Source organism: Eriocheir sinensis, chromosome 54, assembly GCF_024679095.1.
Source record: "Eriocheir sinensis breed Jianghai 21 chromosome 54, ASM2467909v1, whole genome shotgun sequence".
NCBI lineage: Eukaryota > Metazoa > Arthropoda > Malacostraca > Decapoda > Varunidae > Eriocheir > Eriocheir sinensis.
In genome coordinates this window covers 1,706,991-1,734,316 of record NC_066562.1, presented here as the reverse complement: position 1 = coordinate 1,734,316, position 27,326 = coordinate 1,706,991, and the positions used below count along the sequence as shown (strand labels likewise).

The 27,326-nt window shown below is 45.6% G+C and overlaps 1 protein-coding gene across 1 annotated transcript in view; it reads right to left on the bottom strand.

Annotated features, from left to right (window-relative positions):
- LOC126983517 (receptor-type tyrosine-protein phosphatase F-like) overlaps nt 1-27,326 on the bottom strand; it is a gene marked incomplete at its 5' end in the record, with an annotated part of 153,876 nt that overhangs the window by 42,202 nt on the left and 84,348 nt on the right. The window contains 3 exon segments of the mRNA XM_050836274.1: nt 22,764-22,904; nt 23,986-24,062; nt 24,862-24,949. Coding sequence (XP_050692231.1) covers nt 22,764-22,904; nt 23,986-24,062; nt 24,862-24,949 — 306 coding nt within the window.

Sequence of the window (27,326 nt, the reverse complement as noted above, 5' to 3'; positions counted from 1 at the left end):
ATTTATAAACACTTATGAAATGGGCCAGCGGTATCTATTAAATTCATCTTTCATAAATAAAATTGTTCACGAGAGGTATATTAATTTCTCTTAAGAAAAAAAGTTACTACAAAATAATAGCCTAGCTTTCTTAAATGTAAAATAATAACTTAGTATTCCTAAATGCAAAATAATAGCCAAGTATTTCTAAATGCATAATATGAAATCCAAAATTCCTCGAAACAATTACCTTGAACACTAACGAAGTCCGGGGCCGTGCCCCGCGGGGCGCGGCCAGACGCCAGGCGGGAAGTGTTGCCAACTCACATATATTTTTGCTACATGTTCTTGTATGATCTAAAATATACTGTAACATTCTAGACTGTACTGTTCTGGATATATATAGGAGAAGAGGGCGAGAGAAGCCAGCCCCAGTCATAGTAAGCTAGTGGTAAGTGAAGAGTCAGAGTGAAGTGTACTACTAAGGAAGAATATTAAACTACAGAAGCTGTGCAAAGTGTTTACATATCTCCCTCCCACGGAGTCTCCTGACGGCGACACGGAACCCAAGTAACACGTCCGGCATAACAATACGATAATGGTACAGAATTACAGTACGGTATTTTTACCGTACTGTACGGTACGGAAAAATAGCTGGGGGTACGGTACGAAATTAGGGTACGGTATTTTTTTCAGGTAGGTTAAAAATTCCGTATCGTAACGTACTGCCAGCCTTGTCTATGACACAAGGACGCGTGGCAGCAGCAGCACGGGCAGCGGCGCTGTGGTGGCAGTTTTGGCTGCCGAGGGAACTTGACCGTATTCCTGCTTCTTCGTCGGTGTAATAGTGATTGTACGATCGGTGATACGCATCGTGGCCACAAACTTTGGTATTCGCAGCAGCCTAACATATCATTCTGAAACGAGGGTTACCAACCCATCCGCAGAGAATGCTTTAAAAAATAAAATACCATTAATATTTTTTTTTTTTTTTTTTTACTAGTACTCCATTAGTAGTGGTTTAAGTTATTTCTGATGCCACAAACATCTATACCATTAAATATGTAAATATGGTAATTTTGTGACCAATGATCAAGAGGGGCAATTCAGAACCTTTGTCACAACACAGCTGAAACCACAGAGTCAATAATTTAGAACGCAGAGACAGACATTACTGGGTTTACCACTGTTTAAATTTCTAGTTTTTCATGATAAGCTGGCGCAACCATCTAAAAAAAAAAATGAAATACATACATACAAATTTATTCATACATATAAATTCACTGTTCTTCCAGTTGACAGTTGAAAAAAAGTTCTTATTACAAGCCTACAGGCACGAACATAAATGTTAAGAGACGAGCACACGCTCTAGTTGCGAGTGGCCTTGGTGCTCATCTCCGTCGCATTGGCCCTTGAGCCTGTGGCGGGTACGAACCCATCAACCCGGGACACAGGGCAGTGTGACATCTGGGTTACCACAGTTTACCTTCCCCAGGTTTCCCTAGGTACCCATTTATCGACCAGCCCGAAAGTGAGGATGAATAGCTGAGGGAGCTGCACGCCGACTGCCCTGGCCGGGATTCGAACCCTGTACCACGGGGAAGACACTGCAAAATAAAGCAGAAATGGGCTTCCGAAAAACTTATATTAATATTATAGCACTTACTGCGTACCTGGGCACCTCCACCCCAAACCCCTCGCTCCCCGGCGCCTTCCCTTTACCTCGTGACATTTCTATCCGGCGCCTCCCGCCGCCCCTCGCACTTTGCCCCTCGTCCCTCGCCCTTCGTCCAAAACCCAGCTTCCCCAACGCCTCACGTCCCTCTATATTAAAAGGGCTCCTCAATAGCACTTGACAAAATTTCCGGCAATTTACTCCATAATGGTCGTGATGTAACAATATTTCATATTTTTCTTCCTCCCGAGGTTAACGGACGAGCCTCCAGAGCTGCGCAAAAAAACATAGCAAGGAAAAGTTAAGCTCTTGGAAGATTTGTGTTTCCGTTGTCTCGCTTTCGCGTCGTTACTTGGCGCAGCTGAGGACGTCGTTCCAAGAAGCCTTACGTGAGAGAATTTCCGAAGACCCCCAAAGTTTCTCAGACACCACCGCCACTTACTTCAAACACTTCCTCCTCAAATCAGATACAACAAATGTCGTCCCTCCACAGCTGACTTACGTGGCCTTTCCTCCGAAGAGAGACACTATGGCTGCCATACGTGCCCCTTGCGAGCCTTTTGGATTTTTCTTTGTGCCCTTAAGCTGTCTCCTTTACTGTTATAAAAGAAGAAGAAAACGAAAAAAGAAGAGGAAAAAAAGAAAAAGATGAAAAAGAAAAAGAAAAAAAAAGAGGAAGTAAAAGTAGAAGTAGAATACAGGAGGAAGAAGAAGATGAAGATGAAGATGAAGAAGAAGAAGAAGAAGAAGAAGAAGAAGAAGAAGAAGAAGAAGGAGATGCAAATAAAAAGAAGTAGCAGAAGATGAAGATGATAAGAAAGAAGAAGAAAAATAAGAAGAGGAAGAAGGAGACATAACAGTAATAGAATCAACAATATCCTTGCCACTGCTATCTCAGCCGTTATAGTTCACACCTTCTTTAAGAACTGCAGCGTTGCAAAGGTCACTGGAAGAGTTTACTTCAAGCCGACAGGTCTGCAGACGCTCCCCGTAAAGTAAACCAAACTGTTGCCGGATGGTTAAGAAACACTTTGCATTCGTTCCTTCACGGTGAGATACGGCGCGCGGAGAAGGTGCGATGTTTCTGTTTTTATTCCTTCTCTGGTGAAGGAGACAGAGCCAAGGCTAAGTAAACACTTTGGGGTAGGCGGTGGCTGAGTGGTAGCGTGCTGGGCCCACATTCATCGCGTGATGGACGACGCGAGCTCGAATCCCCACGCTACCACCTGGGATTTTTCAGTCACCGCCAAGTGGCTTAAAACTACCCACATGCTGTCCTGAAGATCACCCATCAACCCGGACTCTTGAGGAAACCGTCCAAGTGAATCAAGAACGAGTTCCGGGGAGCGGCATGAGCCAAGATAAGATGGCGTCACTATAAACACCTGGCTGCGCCAATACGGGCTGGGGCCGACTACCATCCAGGCCCCCCAAGCAAGCCTACCGGCGCTATAGGCGTGGACAAAAAAAAAAAAAAATCAGTTCACGGTGAGATGTGACGCGCGGAAAAGTCATGGTGGTCAAGCCTGTATAGACTCAGCAGTTTCTTTGTGTGCAGGAGTACCTTGGTATGACATTTACTCTTTGTAGTATGTCCGTGTCGTGACTGGGGCTGTTTTTGTTGTCATGGAGTGGTGGGGGCAGCCCGTGACAGCCAGCCTCTTTCTGGGCTACCCAAGAGGGCCAAGACTCGCTTTCGTTGTTAAGTAGCGATCTGTCCTGTTCCTGCTTCTTCAGATAGCTGTTTACCTTACTCCACCTCTTCATATGCTTCCTCCAGCTACGCTTTCGCCTCGAGATACTGCCAGGCTGGCATTCCCCACGTACGGGCGACGGCAGGGACCTATCCTGCTCCTGCGTCTTCATGTGGCCGTTTACTATACGCTGCCTCTTCATAGGCCTGCCCTCGTCACTCTCCCGCTTCCTGACGCTGGAAGGCTGGCCATGCATGGCCGTAGGTACGGTAATAGGTTGGTAGCGCCCATACACGGCGTAGGCACGGCGGTGGGCTGGTAGCACCCATGATCGGGCACTCCAGCGCTCTCAAAGTCCCTGACGATGCCCGCCTCGTCAAAAATCTCCCGGCTGAGACGCACAGCCTTCACGTCTCGCTGTGGCCGCATGGACTTGACACATTTCCTGATGAGCCTCCTGGTGGGCAGGTTGGGGTGCTGCACGATGAAGCTCATGAAAGACAGACAGTAGTACCAGCACTGCACGCCTTGGATGCCGGGCCGCTCCAGACGGCAGCGAACGAGACTCGTGCCGGAGCGGGTCACGGCCGCCATCACCTCGGGGGTCGGGCTGATGGCAAAGTTGCTGTCAAAGAAGCAGTACTCTCCGTCCAGGCCCCGGTAGAGCACCACGGCGTGCACCATGGTGTCGGGGCACGCCTCGCGCGGGCAGTAGAGGTAGTGCGGGGGACGCACCCTCACCCACAGCTGCACGCCCTGCCCGGGGGACAGCTGAAGGAATGTTTCTGGGAGGGCAGGGGCGGATACAGGGGGGGGGGGGGGCAGGAGGCCCTGGCCCCCCAAAAAATCTCCACCCCCCCAGAAAATCTCGAGTGTATGCGGATAGTGGGTACATAACTGACTCGATTATAATGTGCTGCAACTAAAATACTGAATGTGTCGTCGGCTGTTGGCATATGCAGGCGCGGATACGGGGGTGGGGAGCCAGATGGCCCGGGCCCCCCCCAAAAATATTAGGATAACTAAAATATATGAAATACCCATGAATTGAGAAAACATAAAATATATTAAAGATATCCCTAAATAGCTAGAGAGCTTTACTATGCGGAGGTGGACGGGATGCTCAGGCAAGATTTTTTTTTTTTCGGTGTCTGATGTAATTTTTCACTCTCCTGCAGGGTCAGAGCACAACGGGCACGTGCCCAGGGCCCCGCGCTCATCTAACAATCTATATACTCGTACAGGGCCGTAGTATTTAAGTTACGGAATCGTATATTAAATAGTATGGAGCAAGATTTAAAGGCCTCGGAAAAAATCTTTGTGACCTCATTCCTCACATGCAAGCAGAAAGTGAATTTTAGTGCAGGCCACTATCATCATTCGGCACTTCGAAGAGGAAATAAGGGAAGACTTCCTTGCCTTTGTGCACGCCCAAGACCTCACCGGTAAAGGTTTAGCCTGGCTCCTTTTGCGCACCGTTGAAGACCTCGGATTGGACATGGCCAAGTGCAGGGGACTTGGTTTCGATGGAGCAAGTGCCATGATGGGAAAATTCAAAGGGTGTGCCGCATTACTCATGAAGAAGTACACCCTGGCCAAGCCAAGCCATTGCTTTAACCACCGGCAGAATCTAGCACTGACGAAGGCGTGTGACGTCAAGGAAGTGAAGATCGCTCTTCAAACACTGACCGAGGTGTACAACTTCGTTCATTCTTCGAATATTCGCTCTCTCCGCTTCACAGAGGTTGTCAAGCCTCCCTCGGCCAAGCGCGAAAAGCTTGTTCCCCTGTGCCCCGCCAGGTGGATTGAGAGGCATGACGCAGTGCTGGTTTTCGTTGAATTTCTGCCTATCATCGCTGTTTTTCTCGAGGAAGAACTTAACGCCAGCGCTGCGAAAAAAAACCGCCGACTACTCTTTGCTTAGTGAGGCACTTGTTGAATACTTGGGAATTTGTAAACATATTTCTTTAGATCAGCCAATCTTTGCAAATGTGTTACCTCAATCCCATATAAAAGAAGCCCTATAAGAATTCCTTTTTGTCTTCAGCTGTGTCTAATTTTACATATTAACTCTTTTTTGTAAAGGTTAGGTTTGTAATTTATATATGGCCTGTATTATGATCACCCTTGCTGCTTACATATCGAAATAAACGTTTAGTTTTCTTCGAATGCTCGTATGGTGAGGATTTCTACCTGTTCAGATTTGCCTTTTCACTGGTCAGATGTACAATTTGAATTGTTTCTTGTTATTGCTTGCCAGCTTAAATATTGATTGCACTTCATATATATATATATATATATATATATATATATATATATATATATATATATATATATATATATATATATATATATATATATATATATATATACACACATACATACACACACACAAGACGTCACCTCGTATTTCGTCAGTTGGTTTTAGGGAGACTGGAGTTGACATTGCACGGGGGCGAGTCTAGAGGCGGGGGCGCTCATTCAAAAGGCCTCTATTTGTCTTTGTGTGTGTGTGTGTGTGTGTGTGTGTGTGTGTGTGTGTGTGTGTGTGTGTGTATTTTTTTACAGTAAAGGGACAGCAAGGGCACACAAAAAAGGAAACAATAACAAAAAAGCCCGCTACTCGCTGCCCCTGTAAAGAATCTGAAGAGGTGGCCGCAAGAGCAGTCAATTACGTGTGTCCTGATACCCTCCTCTTGAATAAGTACAAGTCGTAGGCAGGAGGAAATACAGATGAAGGAAGATCGTTCCTGAGATTACCAGCGTGAGGGATGAAAGAGTGAGTGAGTGCGTAAGGGATTTGGACAGTAAAGGGATGAGCTTGAGTAGAAAGTCGTTTGCGGCGGGGCCGCATGAGGGAGGGAGATATGCAGTTAGCAAGTTCAGAAGAGCAGTCAACGTGAAAATATCGATAGAAGATAAAAAGGGAGGCAACATCGCGACGGAATTTAAGAGGTAGAAGATTATCAGTAAGAGGAGGAGAGCTGATGAGACGAAGAGCCTTAGACTCCACTCTGTCCAGAAGAGCTGTGTGAGTGGAGCCCCCCCACACGTGAGATGCATACTCCATACGTGTGTGTGTGTGTGTGTGTGTGTGTGTGTGTCACTAATAACTCTTGGAAACACGGGGATAGCCTCAGGGCTTTGGGAGATGGTTTGCCCCAGACCTTGAGTCCTTACAGTTTCCTGCTTTCCGAAGCATTGGTCCGCTGGATTAATGAAAAAATCTGATGACCCGCCAAGATGACGGGCGATTCGTGTTGTGTGGAATGCGATGTTTCCTTCATCTGTTTGTTTATTTACTTCATATGACTAAGCAAAGAGAGAGAGAGAGAGAGAGAGAGAGAGAGAGAGAGAGAGAGAGAGAGAGAGAGAGAGAGAGAGAGAGAGAGAGAGAGAGAGAGAGAGAGAGAGAGAGAGAGAGAGAGAGAGAGAGAGAGAGAGAGAGAGAGAGAGAGAGAGAGAGAGAGAGATGGAACACACGCTGAAAATAAGGTAATGTAGACTAATTGATATGAAATAGTGTAATACGATAGTAAAGGAAAAATATCCCTTAATTAAAATGTGTTTGGAGAAAATACTGAGCGATCTTGTACGACAGATTTATTGTCGTGTCTGGGTTCCCAAAAGCCTTGAAAATGTTGACCTCCGCCAGAAAGTGTTGTGGTTGGGTTGCGTTTGTTTGTTGGTTGGCCGCGCCGGGTTCAGTGCACTTCACGCATATTCATTATTCAGTCTAATGTCTTACGTATGGCATACAAACAACACAGAAGCACAATAACTTTCAACAGTTCCAAATTTTGCTGCTATTCTCACACTCAACAACAAATTAAAAGTAGCGAACAGTCTGTTTCTAAATATTCCGTTTAATATGTCGGGGTATACATCGTGTCCATAAAACAAAAAATTATATATCTCCCAGCCTACATATATGTCTATACTGTTCATCTACCCTGCACTGACTCCTATTCTCTACACTCTACAGCCTCTTCACCAAGGCTGGCACTACGGTACGGTACGGTACGGGTTACGGTACGGTACGGTTGAAATATTGATAAAAAGTACGGTATGAAATTACGGTACGAAATTTTTTCCTAATGCACGGTACGGTATGATACAAGTACGGAATATTTAGCAAAATTCCGAACCTAAGATATTTTTTTATACTTTCTTGCCCATTAGCGCCTGGTTGGCTATATTTAGGAGGCCTGATACATGTATAGTCACTTTGTAAATGTGCCTTTTCAAAATTATCGACGTGCCCTAATTATTTCTTCAAACATTTTTTTTCTCTATATATTTTCCTGATGGTACGATAATAGTACGAAATTACGGTACGGTATTTTTGCCGTACTGTACTGTACGGAAAAATAGCTGGGGGTACGGTATGAAATTACGGTATGGTATTTTTTGGGGGGTACGGAGTACGGTTAAAAAATCCGTACCGTACCGTACTGTCAGCCTTGCTTACGAGACTATTCATTTCATTTCCATAATGTATTGAACAAAAATACCATCTCTATTTTGTACCAGATCTAGTAGAAGCCGTACTTTGTACACCCCTAAAGTACCAAATCTGGTACTTTCGTTCCAAAACGGCAACACTGCCTGGTTGTGATTGATGTCTTTCGCGGCTAGTCACCTCAAATACATGAAATAATTGACTTTCTCCAAAGCCCTCCCTGACCGCTCGAGAAACCCCAAACAACCCCCCAGGGAGTCACGACCCCCAAGTTAAAAACCGCTGCCCTAGGGCCTACAGGGTCTGCCCAAGAAGTTCGTGGGACAAAAATGTCCACGGAATAGTTCACGTAAACCTGGGGGCTCCCCAGTCTCCCAAATAGAAGTGATGACTGGTATATATGAGCCTGTTTCTTATGAGAAGTATATAGTATACATAAGAATACATAGAAAGTACAGACACCAGAAGACCTGGCGGTCTATGGCGAGGGTGTCTGTCTACTACCGCTACTACTATAGTAATCTACGTGTGGTAGGACAGTATAGAATAGATGAAGGCTCCTCCCCACCCACCTCTCCCTCTGGCAACGTGCCGGCAGGAAATAGTTAGAAGAGAACACCATGTGCCTTTAAGGAAGAAAGGGACATGGAAATTTTACAGTAAAGAGAGGAATAAGATGAAATTACTACCCTTAACTAATGCTACTGGTGACCTAAGCTGTGGGGGAAATTATTAACACAAAGTCTTCAGGTTGGAGCTATTGATACTCTGCGAGCTAACTACTGACGACGGGAGTCTATTCCAGTGATCGACGACTCGATTATTGAAATAACTTCTGCGTGCCAATGTGTTACATCTATTTCCCTTTAACTTTATACCGTTGCTGCGTGTTATTGTGTTGGGGTCTCTCTGAAACAGACTATCTGGGTTAATGTTTTCGAATCTATTAAGGATTTTGTACATTTCGATTAAGTCCCCCTTATCCTTCGCTTTTTTAAGGAAAACATATCTAAACGCTTTAAACGCTGGTCATAGACAATTTACGGAACGCTGGAATTTGTTTGGTTGCTCGTCTTTTCTAGCAAAATTTGATCTTTGATATAATTCGGTGACCAGAACTGGACGGCGTATTCTAGATGTGGTCTTACAAATGCTAAATATGATCTCTTCATAAGTTCGGGTGATTTATACTCAAAGTCCCTTGAGATTAATCCTAATATCATATTGGCTTTTTTTACTCGCCGCTGTACATTGATCGCCCATTTTAAGAGTGTTACTGATAATGACACCAAGATCTTTTTCTTGTTTTACTTCGCTGAGCTCATGTCCTTGAATCTGATATTTAAAGTTAGGGTTCTTTTCACCTATGTGCATTACTTTATATTTATCTGCGTTGAAACACATTTGCCACTTGTTGCTCCAATCGGCAAGTCTTATTAAATCTGATTGAATATTCTCGCAGTTTTTACTGTTCGTTACCGTACCTCCTAATTTGGTGTCGTCGGCGAATTTGGCTACTTTTGATAGGATATCAGTCTCTAAATCGTTCACGTAAATTATGAATAGTGTTGGCCCCAGGACCGAACCTTGGGGCACGCCAATGGCTACGGGTTGCCAATCGGATGCTTCACAATTGAGAACTACACGCTGTTGTCTATCTGTGACCCAGTCATGAATCCACGCGCACAGCTGGTCACTTATACCGTGGGAACGCAGTTTTGAAATAATCCTAACGTGGGGAACTTTATCAAACGGTTTCTGAAAGTCTAGGTAAATTATGTCATATGGGGCTCGGGCGTCCCAGCTTGAGTAAACGTCATTGAAGAAAGTTAATAAGCTGGTAAGGCAAGATCGATTACTACGAAATCCGTGCTGATTATTAGTTATCAAGTCATTTCTTTCGAGGAAAGTGATCACTTTATCCCTGATTATTTTTTCGAATAATTTAATTATGACAGACGAAAGGCTGATAGGACGATAATTACTGGCTTGTTCTTTATCTGTTTTTTTTTTTTTTTTAATGATCAGTTCAACATTGGCTCTTTTCCACTCAAGAGGCACGCTTGCCTGTGCTAATGATCTGTTGAGCATAAACGTTATAGGTAATTTTAGCTGTTGACTACATTCTCTTTACACGCGAGGAGATAAATTATCGGGACCCGGAGATTTATTTGGATCTATTTTTTTTCTTCTTTTTTTTGCAGGTACGCACGCACTTCACTGATATCAATTTCAGTCAACGCAAGCATACGTTCTTTAGGGCCTTGAATATTTTTCCTAGGGGCGGGGTCATGTTCTCTTTTGTGAATACGCTACTGAAGGTTGAGTTTAGGACCGACGCCATTCCTTTATCATCGCTAACCGTGTCGCCATTATATAATAGTGGGCCGATATTATTTTTGATTTTTTTTGTTGTTGTTGTTTCTTATCTAACTGAAAAATAGCCTAGGATTTTTCTTAGCCTCAAGTGATATTTTCATCTCATACTCGCGTTTCTGTATTCTGATTTTCCTTTCGCACTCTCACTTGATGTTGATATAATTAGTATGAACCTGTGAAGTGTGTGTCAGTTTATATATCTTATACAGTTTTCTTTTATCGACGATGATTTTCTGTAGGGAACAAGTCATCCACAACGGCTTGTGGTTTTCTGCCCTTCGTGGCTTTAGTGGGATGAACTTATTTGCGCTCGCTGGGCTTTGTACAGTGAAACGGTTATATATTTCTTGAACCCTGACGGTATTGAGCAAATGGTTCAAATTTACTGATGCCAAATCTCTTCTTAGGTCCGTAAGATTCGCTTTAATATAGATAGGTATTAAGTGAGTTTTCTCTTGCTTTTGTTTCAATATTTAAGACACAACTGATAATGTTGTAGTCGCTGCTTGCAAGTGGCTCGCCGACCTCACAGGCATTAATGAGGTGACTCGGTCGTGAAGACTAAATCAAGAATATTGTTTCCTCGTGTCGGCGTGGTAACTGTTTGATAAAGAAATGTGTCCTCCGCAAAGTTTATTAATCTAGAGCCGCCTCTATCGCCAGAGAGGGCAGACCAGTTAACGGAGGGGTTATTGAAGTCATCGCATATTACCGCATTTTTATTTCTGATAACTTTATTTATCTCTGCGTAGAGATTTCCATCAATGTCTTCATTTGATTTAGGAGGTCGGTAAATTACGCCCAGAATATACATTTCATTATTAATCGTCTCTTGTACATACAATGACTCATATGCCTCTGTCTTGGTTGTGTTAAGCTGAATGACTTCTAAATTAGTTAAGTCTGCATGTGAATGGCTACCCGATTAACGACCTCGACATTTTTTAAGTACACCATTCTCTGGTCAAAGCTTGTGACCGTGAGCCCAAGATCATGCCACAAGGGGACGGGAGCTTGCTGGTTGAAGTATCGTCACCTGAGGAGAGCTCAAAGCTCCGCGCCCTTACTTCTGTTCCGGGTGCATCAGTGTCCTGCTCTCCCCATGCCACCATGAACCAATCTCGGGGAGTTGTCTTTTCACGGGACCTTCTCCGCTACTCAGAAGAAAGGTTGGTGAACGAACTTTTTGTCATAAACTACGATGTGACTTCAGTGCGACGAGTTCAACGAAAAGTAGACGGATCACTGACACCTACTCCAACCCTGTTCATCACTTTCCACCGTTTAGTACTGCCCAAGACTTTCTAGCTGGCCTGGTTAAATCTTAATATAAAGCCCTACACCCGCAACCCAAAAAGATGCTTTCATTATCAAGCGCATGGTCACGTCACCCAGACCTGTCGACGCTTGAAAAATGGACTTGCAAAAGTAGGAAGACACCTACCGAAGGGGTGCAAGCCACCCCCGGTGAGGTATATATGGGAAGTGAGAAAGCCCTTCCCATTACCTCACTAACCGTTTCCCTATTGTCTCATCTACACCAGAGAGTAGCTCAGCATGCTCTCTAAAGACAGATCCTCTTTCTGCCCATACCGCACTACATTCACACAACACACACACCTTTTCCAAAAATTCAAAATTCAAAATGGCGTTCAATAACCATGCCTCGGAGTCCCCGCCTGGGGGCGGAACCACAAACTCCCCCAGATAGGACTCCCCTTCTGGCTGCCGACCTGAGAGGTGTCTTGATAACTCCTCGAGCCTTTTTCTTATCAATTTCTGCAACATTCGCGGTCTTCGTTCTAATTTTCATTCTCTGGAACACCATCTCTCCTTCTCTAAGACTCACCTTCTCTTCCTCACCGAAACACAGGTTTCTGAGGCTACTGACAGCAATCTCTATTCTGTTCCCTCCTACTATCTCTATCCTAAATTTCAATCCAAAGCTGGATGTTGCGCCTACGTGCGCAACGACATCACTTGCTCTCGTGCCCACGACCTTGACTCCTCAGAATTTTCCACCATCTGGCTAAGACTTCATTGTAATTCTATTACTAAATACATCTGTGCTGTTTATCTCTCACCTAACTCTACTAACTATGTAAAATTCTTTGACTACTTGAACTCTAAAGTGGAGCACATCTTGACTCACTCTCCCTTCGCTGAACTCTCCATCTTTGGAGATTTCAATGTTCACCACCAACTTTGGCTTTCATCCTCTTGCACTGACCAGCCTGGTGAACAAGCCTACAACTTTGCTCTCCTCAGTGACCTAGAGCAGTTGGTTCAGCACCCTACACGTATTCCCGACCGTCTTGGAGACAGGCCCAAAATACTAGACCTCTTCCTTACCTCTAAACTTTCTGCTTCCTCTGTCAAACTGTTCTCTCCGTTGGGCTCCTCCGATCACAACCTTATTTCTGTGTCATGTCCTATCGCTCCTGTACACCCTCTGGACCCACCGAAGAAGCGATGCTTCTGGCATTTTGCTTCAGCTCGGTGGGACGACCTGAGGATGTACGTTTCCGATTTCCCGTGGAATGATTACTGCTTCCAGGATAGAGACCCCTCTGTGTGTGCCCAGCGCATCACAGAGGTGATTGTCTCTGGAATGGAGGCATACATTCCACGTACTTTCTCTACTCCTCATGCTAAAAAGCCTTGGTTTAATCACGCTTTTTTTTGTGCTGTCAAAGATAGAGAGGCAGCTCACAAAAGGTAACAGAGCCTTCGAACTCCTGCTAACCATGAACTTTACATTTCTGCCCGGAATCGTGCCAAATTTATTCTCCGACTTACCAAAAACCCCTTCATTGATAGAAAATGCCAAAACCTTGCTTTTTCTAATTCTTCCCGTGACTTCTGGCATCTCCTCCAACTTCACTTCTTCATCTTTCCCTCCTCTCCTTAGTCCTGACGGCAGCACCGCCGTCTCATCTATCTCTAAGGCTGAACTCTTCTCTCAGACTTTCTCTAAAAACTCCACTCTGGACGATTCTGGGCATATTCCTCCTACTCATCCTCCCTCTGCCTCCTTTATGCCTGTTATTAAGAAGGCTTATGGACCTGATGGAGTGCCTCCTATTGTCCTTAAAACTGTGTTTCCGTGCTGACACCCTGCCTGGTCAAACTCTTTCGCCTCTGCCTGTCAATATCTACCTTTCCTTCTTGTTGGAAGTATGCCTTCATACAGCCTGTGCCTAAGAAGGGTGACCGTTCCAATCCCTCAAACTACCGTCCTATAGATTTGCTTTCCTGTCTATCTAAAGCTTTTTAATAAAACCTTAAAAGGAAGATTCAAAAGCACCTTTCCATTTCTGACCTTCTATCTGATCGCTAGTATGGGTTCCGCAAGGGGCGTTCTACTGGTGATCTCCTTGCCTTGCCTTCCTAACTGATTCTTGGTCATCCTCTCTTAGCCGTTTCGGTGAAACCTTTGCTATTGCGCTGGACATATCAAAGGCTTTTGATAGGGTCTGGCACAAATCTTTGCTTTCCAAACTACCTTCCTACGGTTTCTATCCTTCTCTCTATACTTTTATCTCCAGTTTTCTTTCTGACCGTTCTATTTCTGCTGTGGTAGACGGTCACTGTTCTTCCCCTAAAGCTGTTAACAGTGGGGAATATTAGGCCCTCCCCGGCCGGTCACATCAGCCATTGGGCCGAAAAAGAAAATAGTGCTGGGGCCAACCCTCCAGCGAAGGAACAATGTTAAAACAGGGAGATCCTTCTCCGTGGGCGCAATGGATAAACAAAAATAAAGTTCAATATAATACAGTGCAAATGTCGCAGGTTGCGAGGAAGCTGGGAAGAACTCCAGCTACTAATAAAAGACTCCCAGCCGCAGTGTCTATGTCTCCAAGAGCCACTGTTAGGAGCATACGCCCATCCTCCCCACGGAATTACAGTGCCATATAATCGCCAACAGATCCGACACAAGCTCATTTAGGAGGTACTTGTCTCCTCATTTCCAACAACGTGGCACACGCTCCGTTCTCCCTTAACACTCAGCTACAGGCTTTTTTTTTTAGCTCATCTTTAATCCTAGAATCTAGAGGCCGGTTGATAGGTGGTCTTCTGGACATCATGTGGATAGTTTTAAGCCACTCGGCGGCGGCGGCGGCGGCGGCGGCGGCGACGATCTTCATTTGCCAGCTATGTATCCACACTTAATTCACAGACACAAATGACACAAGTGTGGAAGAGGGTACACAAAATAGCAGGAAAGTTTTCATCAAGCCCACCACCTGCACTTAAAATCAACAGTAACATAATATCAGGGAGCGCCGAAGTCGCCGACGTCATAGTAAGAGCATTTGCTGCTGTGTCTGAACGGGACGCAAGACCTCCCGAAGTACGCCGGCACTTGGAAGAACAGGAGAGACACTAGCAAGACTTCTCATCTCTCAATTCAGAAATATACAACGCTCCTTTCTCTATGCGCGAACTACAATCACCTCTTTCCCGCTGCAACGACACCTCGCCGGGTCACGATAATATCTCATATGCCATACTCCGACACCTTAGCCCTAACACCATGACCCTTCTGCTCCAAATATATACAACTCGGTCTGGCAGACTGGCATCATGCCAAGTGGGTGGCACAAAGCCATTGTACTTCCCATCCGTAAACCTGGGAAGGATGGTTCACAGCCCTTACACTTCCGACTCATTGCTCTAACATCCTGCCTATGAAAACTCCTGGAGAAAATGGTAAACTTTCGTCTAGTACACCATCTAGAGAGCAATGGTCACCTGTCTCCTTACCAGTCAGGATTTCGGAAGATGAGATCAACAGTAGATTCCATCGTGTGTCTTGTGTCAGCTATCTGCCGCTCGTTTGCAGACAGACAGCACATTGTGTGCATCTTCTTTGACCTCAAGAAGGCTTACGACACGACATGGAGATACGGGATACTAAAGCAGTTTCATGACTTTGGTCTCCGTGGACGGATGCCAAAGTTTATTGAAGGATTTCTTGGAGAACGGAGTTAACGAGTCAGAGTTGTTACGTCCTACTCACCATCCTATGAGCAGCAGGAAGGAGTTCCCCAGGGAAGCGTCCTGAGTGTCACCCTCTTTGCCGTGGCTATAAATGGTATTACAACATCACTCCCTGAAGGGGTGTTGTCCTCCCTCTATGTTGACGACCTGGCAATCTGGTACTCGTCGTCTCGGATGTCCACCGCAGAGCGAAGACTGCAACGTGCCATCGACAGGTCATCCAGATAGGCGGAGGAACATGGCTTCCGATTTTCACCTTCCAAGTCGGTTCCCATGCACTTTTGCCGCTTGAGAGGCGACCATCCAGACCCTGATTTCATCATGTGCGGTTCACTTCTACCTGTTGTCATAGAACACAAGTTCCTGGGACTCGTCTTTGACAGGAGCCTCACATGGCTTCCACACCTAAAAGCCTCAAAAACAAAGTGCATGGGATCGCTCGATCTATTTTGTGTTCTGACATGCACTTCATGGAGCGCTGGCCGCGCAGTGCTCATACATTTTTACCAGGCACTCATCGGGTCGAGACTGTCCTACGGCTGCGAAGTATACACATCGGCAACAACCGCCCGCCTCCTCACACTTGACGCAGTCCATCACGCTGCAGTCCGACTGTCAGCCGGTGCCTTTAGATCATCCCCCATATCATGTCTTTTAGTTGACGCTAGAGTACCACCCTTGGACTTGCATCGAGATGGACTTCTAATTAAATATTGGTACAGACTACAACGCCAACCTAACAACCCTGCCTACACCACTGCCTTAGACATCAATCTCGATATAATAACAGAAACAAGCCTCTCCTACCTCGCCCCTTTGGTTTTCGTGTACGGAATGTCACTGGGGACCTCTCATTATCATACTTCTCTATAGCAGGCTGTCAGATACCCCCCATCACACCGAGGGAATTCCCAAATACACATTTCTGTCGCTACTTCAGCTTTGACAAAGCAAGCATCTCGGCGGGAACTGCTGTTACTGCTCGATAGCTTTTCCTGTCCCACACAGCTAGTCACGCCACTTCTGTACCAGTGTACACGGACGGCTCCAAATCCGATGCTGCCGTTTGATTTGGAGCTGTCTATCCAGACTTTTCCTGCTCTGGAACTTTGCCTGCTATAGCTTCTATTTTTTACCGCAGAACTATCTGCCATTCTTTTAGCACTTCGCACCATCTTCACTTTGCCTGTCGGCACTTTTACTGTCTACTCTGACTCACAGGCAGCCCTGTCCACAATGGAAGATTTTAGGAGCACCCACCCTATAGATTTAGAAGTTTTTAGCTGGCTGGTTCTGACCAAAAGGCGTGGACATCAAATGCATTTTTGTTAGGTACCTGCCCACGTCTCTGTGCGTGGTAATGAGGAGGCCGATGAGGTGGCGCGGGCCGCTGCTTCTCGTCCTCCCTCACAGTGCGCTCTTCCACTTAAGGACTATATCCCACCGTGCGGTCTGCACTCTAGAAGGTGTGGCAGGGCAGGTGGGAGGCTGCGATTGCAACGACAAAGATGGGGGGAAGTCACGACCAGGGCTGTGCGTCCCTGGTCGTATATATAAGGAGTCGTAAGAAGGAGACTCCTGGCCCGCCTTAGGGTGGGTCACACTCGGTATACACATGGCTTTCTTATGTCCCGGGGAGTTCAGCCCTACTGTGATGACTGCTTGGTACCCCTGACAGTGTGGCACTTGCTGGTCGGGTGCCCCACTTTGGGGGCCCTGCAAGAGCAGTACCTCTCCCGGTGTCGGGGTGGAGATGGGAGTTTCTCTCTTTCCGTAGTGCTGGGAGAGAAGGCTCTCTCCCCGGGGCATGATGCTTATGGCTTCCCACAGGAGGCTGGCGTTCTCAGCCTCCTGTAGGTTTTGTTGACATTTTATTGAGTTTCTTTTATCATGTTTTAATTGTTTTACCTGTGTTTTTTTATTATATTTTTTATATTATATATTATTTTGCGTTAAATTCGGCGCCATAATTATAACCCTGCAGTTGCGGCGCCAGGAGCAGAACTCCTCAATAATCACCATCATCACCTCATTGGTTCTTTATTCCTGCCAAGACTGGCGACCTCTTCTGGCTCGGAGAGGTCAGTCGGCTAGTCTGCGTGACCATGAGCCTAGAGGCCTCTACAATGTCAGGTGGTGGCTGCGTACACTCTCCGGCAACCCTTGGGACTCTTGGGCTTATAGGCCCAATAATCAGCCGCCATTGTAGGCCCACGTAGTGGGTGTGGCGATGAAGTGAACACTTATCAAGAACTATATGGCATCCAGTCCGCTGACATGTCTGGGGGTGGGGGGGGAGGGCAGCAGAGCACCCATACCCCACCAACCACCCACCCCCTTTTCTTGAAGGCTGCTAGAATGATGCAGACAAGACAAAATCTCGTCGAGCTAGGACATGGGTTAAGCTCCGGCGGGCTCTCCGTGTGGGTTCCTGGAGCACCCTGAGCCTCTCGAAGGATCAGCGACTACCCCATCTAGCAGCTGAACTCAGAACGCTGAGTTGATATATTGAGGCTCTCTGAGACGGTGAGACCTGGCAATGAAGCGATCAGTAGTGGGGATTATACCTACAACTGGTCAAGCCTGAGTGATGGTGCCCGTCTCAAGGAAGTTGAAATTGACATTTCTAGCAGACTGCAGCCCTTCGTTGTTGGGTTTACTCTAGTTGATGAGTGTATGATGTTGGTGTGTTTGAAGCATATTTTGGGCTTCATATCACTTGTAGCAGTGCATGCCTTAACAGAGATGTGTGAATTTTGAAAATGAGAGATGTTCTACACCAAGCATCACTATACAGTCGACCCGTGTCCCCCCGTGACACAGTTCCTGTCTTGGGCACATGCCGATAGCCCTGGCTACGAGTCATGTGAATGCCCCCATGGCTCTGGCACCAGAGACTTAACAATTCTCTCCTTCTGAACTTTGCAAAGTCCAGAATGCTGAGACTTGCTGGTTCTTGATTCCAAAGACGTCAGTCTTGCCGCTGGACTTGGTAGGTACAGGAATGCAAAGGAGATCGATCACATCTTTCTCAGTATTCGTTGGAGAATCCTCCAGAACTGTAGAGTTTCCGGAGTGCTGAGTTTTTTGCTACTGACCACAGACTTGTAGTTGCAAAACTGAGTAAACGCATGAAGTTCAAGAAAATCTCGAGATTTTAATTTTTTTTACAACAAAAGAGGCAGCTCAAGGGCACAAAAAAAGGAAACAATAATAAAAAAAAAAAAGCTCGCTACTCGCTGTTCCTAAAAAAGAATCATAAGAGGTGCCCGAAAGAGAGGTCAATTTCGGGAGGAGAGGTGTCCTGATATCCTTCTCTTGAAAGAGTTCAAGTCGTAGGCAGGAGGAAATACAGATGAAGGAAGATTATTCCAGAGTTTACCAGCGTGAGGAATGAAAGAGTGAAGATGATGGTTAACCCTTGCATAAGGGGTTTGAACAGTATAGGGATGAGCATGAGTAGAAAGTCGTGTGCAGCGGGGTCGCGGGAGGGGGAAGGCATGCAGTTAGCAAGTTCAAAAGAGCAGTCAGCGTGGAAATATCAATAGAAGATAGAAAGAGAGGCAACATCGCGACGGAATTTAAGAGGTAGAAGACTATCAGTAGGAGGAGGAGAGCTGATGAGACGAAGAGCCTTAGACTCCACTCTGTCCAGAAGAGCTGTGTGAATGCAACCCTCCGGGGTTATAACTTGAGAAACTGACGAGCAAGGCGTGTGCTCGGGAGAATGTAGTGGCTTCGAAAAAGCTCCGCTCCAAATCCACACCTAAAACAAGTACTATCCGAGAGGCTGATGTACAGATAGTATCAGATGCGAATGGGTACCGGGCTCGTCGGCTCGAGTATTTTGGGCAGTTGTGCACGGCAGAGCGCCATAGCGGACAACGCCCTCAGGCTGCGTTGTAGATGGGGGCTGTTGATCGACCAATAGACGAAACTCCACTCTCTTGCGGATGTGTGAGAGGCTGCAAAGAAGTTGAAAGGTGGACAGGCAACTGGGGTCGGTTGTCGGAAATTTTGATATAAAATTACCTCCCGTTAAATTACTTATATCAGTAGGGAGAAATTATGCACTTTTTGTGTAATTTGGACTTCGGGTAAATATTTAAATCATTGTAATTCTAATTTATGACAGTAAATTAAAGATTGGGAGAAATTTACTACCAGCTACGTGTCGCCGACGCGGAAGGAAGTGACGTCACGTGTAGGAGCTCCAAAGCAAAGCTTCATTAAAGGTGACGACACGTACGCTTGAGGCAAAAACATTCCACTTGATTATGAGACAGCAGCCCGCTAACAACCTGCTCCCCTGGTTAATTTACCGTTTCACCTTTCCACAACCTTTATGGTTATCTTTATTGTACATATGTAAATAAGTACAACGCACAAAGTAGCGTGAATATACATTGTCCATGGCCTACAAGCAACTACATGGAATTCAACCAGACAGCTTCTATCTCCATGACGCTTCACCGCACTCCATAAACCACCTGAGTGAGCTAAGTACACTTAAAAAATTGATTTGCCTCCCCGTGTGGTTCTCGGGCGATTAAAGCATCACCAAATTCCCTGTGAGTATTATGGATCCATGGTATTGGAAATTAATTCATGTACGGCTCTACGCCGGTCCATCACACCTGGACCACGTAAGTACAGTTACTGAGTGGTAGTTAGGGACTGTTTATCTAACTTGAAGAGTGTCATCATTGCGTATCCAACCAATTCATAAATCGTTCTGTGAAGCCCCATTCCATCTTTCACATCCGTAAAATCAGTGTGGAGATGCTAAAAGCTAGGGGAGAATCCATGATCCATGGGTGCATGCGGTGCTGTCTGTCGTGTGGCAGTCCGGCGCCATTCCCGACTGGAAAAGTGGGACCGACAGTACTTTTTTTTTACAACAAAGGAGGCAGCTCAAGGGCACACAAAAAAAGAAAACAATAATAAAAAAAAGCCCGCTACTCGCTGCTCCTAAAAAAGAATTAAAAGAGGTGGCCGAAAGCAAGATCAAATACGGGAGGAGAGATGTCCTGATACCCTCCTCTTGAAAGAGTTCAAGTCGTAGGCAGGAGGAAATACAGATGAAGGAAGATTGTTCCAGAGTTTACCAGCGTGAGGGATGAAAGAGTGAAGATGCTGGTTAACTCTTATAAGGGTTTGGACAGTATAGGGATGAGCATGAGTAGAAAGTCGAGTGCAGCGGGGCCGCGGGAGGGGGGGAGGCATGCAGTTAGCAAGTTCAGAAGAGCAGTCAGCGTGGAAATATCGATAGAAGATAGAAAGAGAGGCAACATTGCGGCGGAGTTTAAGAGGTAGAAGACTATCAGTATGAGGAGGAGAGCTGATGAGACGAAGAGCCTTAGCCTCCACTCTGTCCAGAAGAGCTGTGTGAGTGGAGCCCCCCCACACATGAGATGCATACTCCATACGAGGGCGGACAAGGCCCCTGTATATGGACAGCAACTGTGCAGGAGAGAAGAACTGGCGGAGACGGTACAGAACCCCCAGCCTCGAGGAAGCTGATTTAGTAAGAGATGAGATATAAAGTTTCCAGTTGAGATTTTGAGTTAAGGATAGACCGAGGATGTTTAGTGTTGAGGAAGGTGATAGCTGGGTGTTGTCAAAGAATAGGGGATAGTTGTTTGGAAGATTGTGTCGAGTGGATAGGTGGAGAAACTGTTTTTGAGGCGTTGAAGGACACCAGGTTCCTCTTGCCCCAATCGGAAATATTAGTAAGGTCTGAGGCTAAGCGTTCTGCAGCCTCCAGCCTTGAGTTAACTGCAACAATCACCGTGGTATTACATTGTTCAGTGTGCCGAGCAAAACGCTGCCTCATCTGTTGCTGATGCGAATTCGACCTCATCTGCTAATGAGCAGTCCGCGGTCACGCCCAGTAATTCAACAATTGACCGGATACTAACACTTCTGTCCTTGAAGAACGCCAACGGGAGTTTCGACAGGGGTTACTCAGCCTATGTTGATCTCAAGAAGGCTTTTGCGTCAGTTCAACGTAAGGTACTCTGGGACATTCTGTGGATCCGTGATATTCCTGGTGGTTGGCCTTTACCTTGGAAGTTGGACCTGAGAGCGCTGTGACGGGGGGGGAGGCGTTTCCTGCTTTATACCTGTTCATCTAGGAGTGAGGCAGCTTTTAAACTTTTAAACACTTGCATAGACTGGGTATTAGACAAAGTTCCTGTTCAAAGTCGTTGTAGAGAATCTGTTGGCAACATCAAGGTTACTGAGCTTTTGTTTCCTGATTATGTTGTACGTACTTTTGGCGGAATCGCTGTGGGTCCTGGTGTTGGCTCTTGAAATGCTGCATGAGGAGGCGAAGCCTCTGAGACTGAAGGTCTCCTGGGCCAAAACCAAGTTTCAGTCGTATGCAGACGCATGTGGCACGCTACCCAGAAATCGACCTTGGTCTTCGACCTGTTTTTGTAAGAGATCCTGCCAACAGGCTCTTAGGATTGAAAGAGGACCTGTATGGAATTCTGCAAGGAGGGACTTCAGGGGTTGCTGTCGTAAGTGGGTAAAGGGACCCCCCCACCCCACCCCCAGCGTATGTCCCTCCTGATTGATTGTATGCATCATCATAATCATATGTTTAACGTCAGGTTTTCCCATAATCTCTTATGAGGTTATACGGCTTCCAACTATTTCAAATTTCGAATCAATGGGCAGGTGGGTCTCGTCAGCCATGGTAGGCAATCCACCTAGGAGAGGAACAACGACTATAAGCCCGGGCAGGCGGGGCTCGTAGCCATGATGGGCAATATACCCAGGCCCTCAGTTGAAAACTGGGGTTACCTGTCAGGAAGGGTATCACAGGCGAAAGAAAATGCTGAATACATACAAAAATGAACGGCGACAACGCTTTTGTATCATGAAAACGCAAAGATACTAATTGTATTCACCGACATTGTGTGTAAGGATATGAATATAATACGCACTTCAAAGTAAATTTTGAACGCTATATGTCTAACATTAACCAAAGGAAAATAAACAAACTTCACAGCACTCTACCTCGCTGAGCGGCAAATTACATACTGGAACTCATGACTGACTGTCAAAGAAATTACAAGCAATACATTTTCCGGGCAGAGTTCACCCCCCCCCCTCACACACACACACACACACACACACACACACACACACACACACACACACACAGATGAGAAGGGTCCCGTACGCCTGTGATCGTATCTATCATTGGGGAGGCGGTGGCCGAGTGGTTAGCGTCCAGGCGTGGTGAGCCCGTGGACCTAGGTTCGACTCCCACCGATGCGCGCTGACAATTTTCAACCGTCGCCGAGTGGCGGAAGATTACCCACATGCTGCCCAGATCTTCAGTCGACCCTGGCTTCAGCTACTTCATTCAAGGAGAGCGCCTGGGCAGCATGGGCCAAGCAATAGTCATAGATAACGCTAGCCACTGTTGTTAAAATTCTCCCACGCCACGAACGGACTGAGGTCACCCAAGAGCCACCTCAACAAACCCTGACCTTAAAGGCAGCACACCCAAAAAATAATAAATCTCTGTACCATGAAGTAGCCTACAGCTCCTCACCTTTCCCATTTCGACGAAGTTTGCCACCATGATGATAACGTCAATTCGTTGTTCCACCACCATCCTCCAGAAGTCTGTGGTCGTGCACACTTTGGCGTCCTTGGGACCTTGTGATGCGATGTAGCGCATGCTCCCGTAGCCCTGTCAAGAACACAACCATTAAGACAGCTTGTGAAAAAAAGCTCTGAATAATCTATGTCCAGCAAAAGGTAAGATAGCTACGATGATGCTTGTAGACCAAAAAGGTTGTTTGGGCTTGAAAAGGGAGATATGCTATGGAATACGTATATTAAATCTTAGAATACTCGACAGGAAAAGAGGAAGAATCGGTGTGATGCCGAGAAAAAGTGAGTGGACAAGAGAAATTAGACTTTTGATGAACAGTAGACGCTCCTTTCATAGCCATCAAGGAGTCAGGCCTTAAGTGATGGAACAAAACTAGAGGTTTTAGACATGTTGCATCTCGCGACCTGACATGAAGCTGGAGTGTTCCAACAACAAGCCTGTGATCAGTTAGAGTAACTCAGTACTCCGGAAATGTGTGCAGTTCTGAAGGAACATTGATTAATGAAACATAATTTCAAACATATTTTAGTGGTCAAGAAAAGTTACCTTCCTGTCGACAGTGTTCCCGAAACTTGTTAGGGTCATGCCTTTGTCGATCTTTTTTTCTTAGATAGTAACGATAAGGATTATCACCACCCTTTACATGGTTGTGTGATGAAGATGGAGACGATTATTATTGCAATAATGACACTGAAGTATGAAGGTCGATAATGATATCGACGGTTATAATGGCGAGGCGGTGGCTGAGTGGTTAGCGTACGACCGCGGCGTCCTCCTAGGAGGCCCCGGGCTTGTGCCGCCACAATGTTCAATCACTGCCGAGTGACGTAAGACTACCCACATGCTGCACTGAAGACAACCCATCAACCCGGACTCCATATTCTCCCTCTAAAAGAGGATCAAAGATGAGCTGCGGGGGACAGCATGAGCCAAGCAAGATGGCGCCACAATATATACTTGCCTGCGCCACAACAGGCTGGGGCCTGCCATCAGGCACCACCAAGAAAGCCTACCGGCGACATAAGCAGAAACGTAAAAGAGAAAACGATGATGATAAATGTGTGACCGATAATGAGGATGGTAACATTAAGATGAAAAACCTTCACATAAAACCTGCTAAGACGAAAAAGACACGGCTGGGTGACCCTGACCTCACCTCTACATGGCTGGCGTTGATGTAGTCTGAGAAAGGGTCGTCACCAAGGCGGGAAAGAACCACTCGAGTGTCGTCATCTGTTGTATAAAACACATGTTGCTGGAGTCTCATGTTTGGTTAAGTATTACCTGATGGCACTATGTTAACTATGATGAATTATTATCGATCCGAGTTACCGCGAGACAAGCCACCTTTTACTAAAGCCCCAAGTGTATCACCCATCACAAGTTGTTTATATCATGACTCGAAACTCATTTTGCTCACAAATTACCTGTTTGAAGTTGAGGGTGACTCTAGAATATTAAACTCTTGGTGCAGACAGGCAAATTTCCCTTACCTGGATTTTTTCACACTAAACACATTAAATAAGATTAAGCTTGTTCCCACCTTTCGGCATTAGGCTTGTTGCAGAAAGATATGAGAAGGAGGCGGTCTGTTTGGGGACAATATACTCGTACATGTAACTGTGTGAGAGTGCTTGCTGAATATTAAGAAGGTATTAAACCGCCATGACTCCTAGGTGTGGAGAGGAACAAATTATAATCTTTCTTTTGAATAAAATTGGTCATTTGTGAACGATAATTATAATACGCTTTTCATTTTGAGGAGAACAAACATGAAACACCACTAAAGGAACAAAAAGTAAAAAAAATAACATCGTCAGTCTCTATAATGCATCAACGGTGGACATGTGTAGCTTAACTGACGGTAGAACGAGACATCAAGTAATGTTCTACAGTTATCACAAAACACACCAGTGCCACTCACATATGAACGAAAACAAATCAGAAGCTAGTAGATTTTAATGCTGAAAGTTATTACAATGTGAGGAAAAAATATACACGAAACTAAGACAAAAATGTCAACACAACTCACATGGAAGGATGTTTTTGAAGCTGTTCTTGGCAGCGTTTCCCGGGCGCTCTGCTGCTGTCCTGCTCTTGGCTACTATCCGTGGCACAGTCTGGCCCAAAAGGACACCGATAAGTTATTCATGAGATATAATAGACATGCAGCTCTAAGAAAAAATACCAGACCCCATATTATCATAAACACTTTCCTTTGCAGCATCTTTTTTTCTTTCTTTTTCTTCTATTTCTATCACTTACCATACCGTTCTAATGCGACTAGATGAAACGTTAAATTTTAAATACTTGAGGAAGTAAGCAACGGGCGCACGCAGCTCTCAGTGTTGCATGTGTGCATAAGAATTGTGAGCGGGTGCCGAGAGTTCGCCAAGGACCCTCCCGTGTCGCCACTGTCCGCCTTATCATTGCCTCACACCAGAGAATACTTATTTTACTTTGTTACAAACTATATACACGCGACACACCTTATTCCTGAAAAAAGTATATCAAATTAAACTTTTATCAACGCGCCTCGGACTTCCCATCTGGGGACAGGACCAAAAATATCCCCAGTCAGGTCGAACCCACTTCTGGTGGACCCAAAGAAGTTCCTTGATAGTTCCTCCGACGTTCTCTTCATTAACTTATGTAACATTCGCGATCTTCCCCATACATTCCATTGTGTGAAACTTCTTCTCTCCTCCTCAAAACCCCATTTTCCCTTCTTAACCGAAACCCAGATTTTTTATTCTACAAACAGTAATTTCAGTAACCTGTATTACGTTCCCTCCTATTTTCTGTATCCTTAATATCACGAGGCAACTCCATGGGCCTCCCCTTGGCCTCCTCCACTCAGGATTGTATCGAGACAACCCGGTGAGCAGGATCAGTGTCTGGGTTATGTGCCACGTGTCCGTATAGCCGGAGTTAGCATTAACGGACTATGCAGGTAATATATGTCGAATCAGTCTCACGGAGTAGGAGCCGGTTTGATACAAAGTCATTCTAGCGATATCCCATGATTCTGCGTAGACATTTATTACCAAATGCATCAATCCGCCTCTCAAAGTATCCATTTACTGTCCATGTCTCTCAGCCATAGAGTAAGACTGGGAGCACAAGGGACTTGAAGATCCGGACCTTTGTCCTTCTGCACAGGTACAGTTGCGGAAATGAGTTCCTGTACCCACTGTGGTAAGCCTTCCCTTCAACCGGCAACGTCGCAGTAGTACTACTCAAGTGTTGTTGTGAATGAACGGTGTTCGTCGTGTTCGGGTGTGAGTGGCGGAGAGGTTCACTGCTATTCAGGAAGTGTAAGGGAGGCTTTATTCATAATTAAGAGGTGAAAATAAATGTAGCATGTGTATGTAACACATGTTAAACCAAGATATCACTACAAAATAATAACAGCAGAGAGAAGACGAAACGTATTATCTAGAGTCGAGATTTTGATGTTCCGCTCCTCCATCAGCATTCACGTGTGAACGTGTGCACACACACACACACACACACACACACTCTCTCTCTCTCTCTCTCTCTCTCGAGAGAGAGAGAGAGAGAGAGAGAGAGAGAGAATATTTGACGGTTTGCTTGCCTGCCCACTACACCACCATTCAATAGTTCATACTGTGTTATGAGAGCAGAAACCCACATGTAAGAGGTTGTTGTGGGTTACTGTTAACTTACTATAGTGAATCATGGCCGTGCCGTGGTAAAGTGGCATATACTTATTTGGAGTTGATGGTCCTTCAACGGTATGGGTGTACTTTAGGTGGTGTGTTTCGAAACCGTGGTCACGTGACGCCCACCATGGCTGAGTGCGTATAACATACTCCATGCAATAGTTTGTGGACCTTGCTCCTTTTAGTTAAGTCATATTGTTTTTCATCACCAGCGTGTAGGTAGTAAATGGACAACAAACATTTGATCAGGTTCACGTTCATTGTGGGAGGTGTTCATGGTTTTTCGCATTCTCGTATGCTGTTACTGACAGTGTGCACACGTTCACACGTGAATGCTGATGGAGGAGCGGAACATCAAAATCTCGACTCTAGATAATACGTTTCGTCTTCTCTCTGCTGTTATTATTTTGTAGTGATATCTTAGTTTAACATGTGTTACATACACATGCTACATTTATTTTCACCTCTTAATTATGAATAAAGCCTCCCTTACACTTCCTGAATAGCTGTGAACCTCTCCGCCACTCACACCCGAACACCGTTCATTCGCAACAACACTTGAGTAGTACTACTGCGACGTTGCCGGTTAGAGGGAAGGCTTACCACAGTGGGTACAGGAACTCATTTCCGCAACTGTACCGACAACATACTTATGCTGAGCGAGTCTATAACAACGTGGGCCAGGTCATTCTGCCGAAAGGCTTCCTGGTAAGATTCACCGTTATTCTGAACTACGTTACGCTTCATGCCTTAAACAAGTCGATATATCCTGCCAAGAGGTACTCAGGATGGGAAGGGGGCCTGCATACTC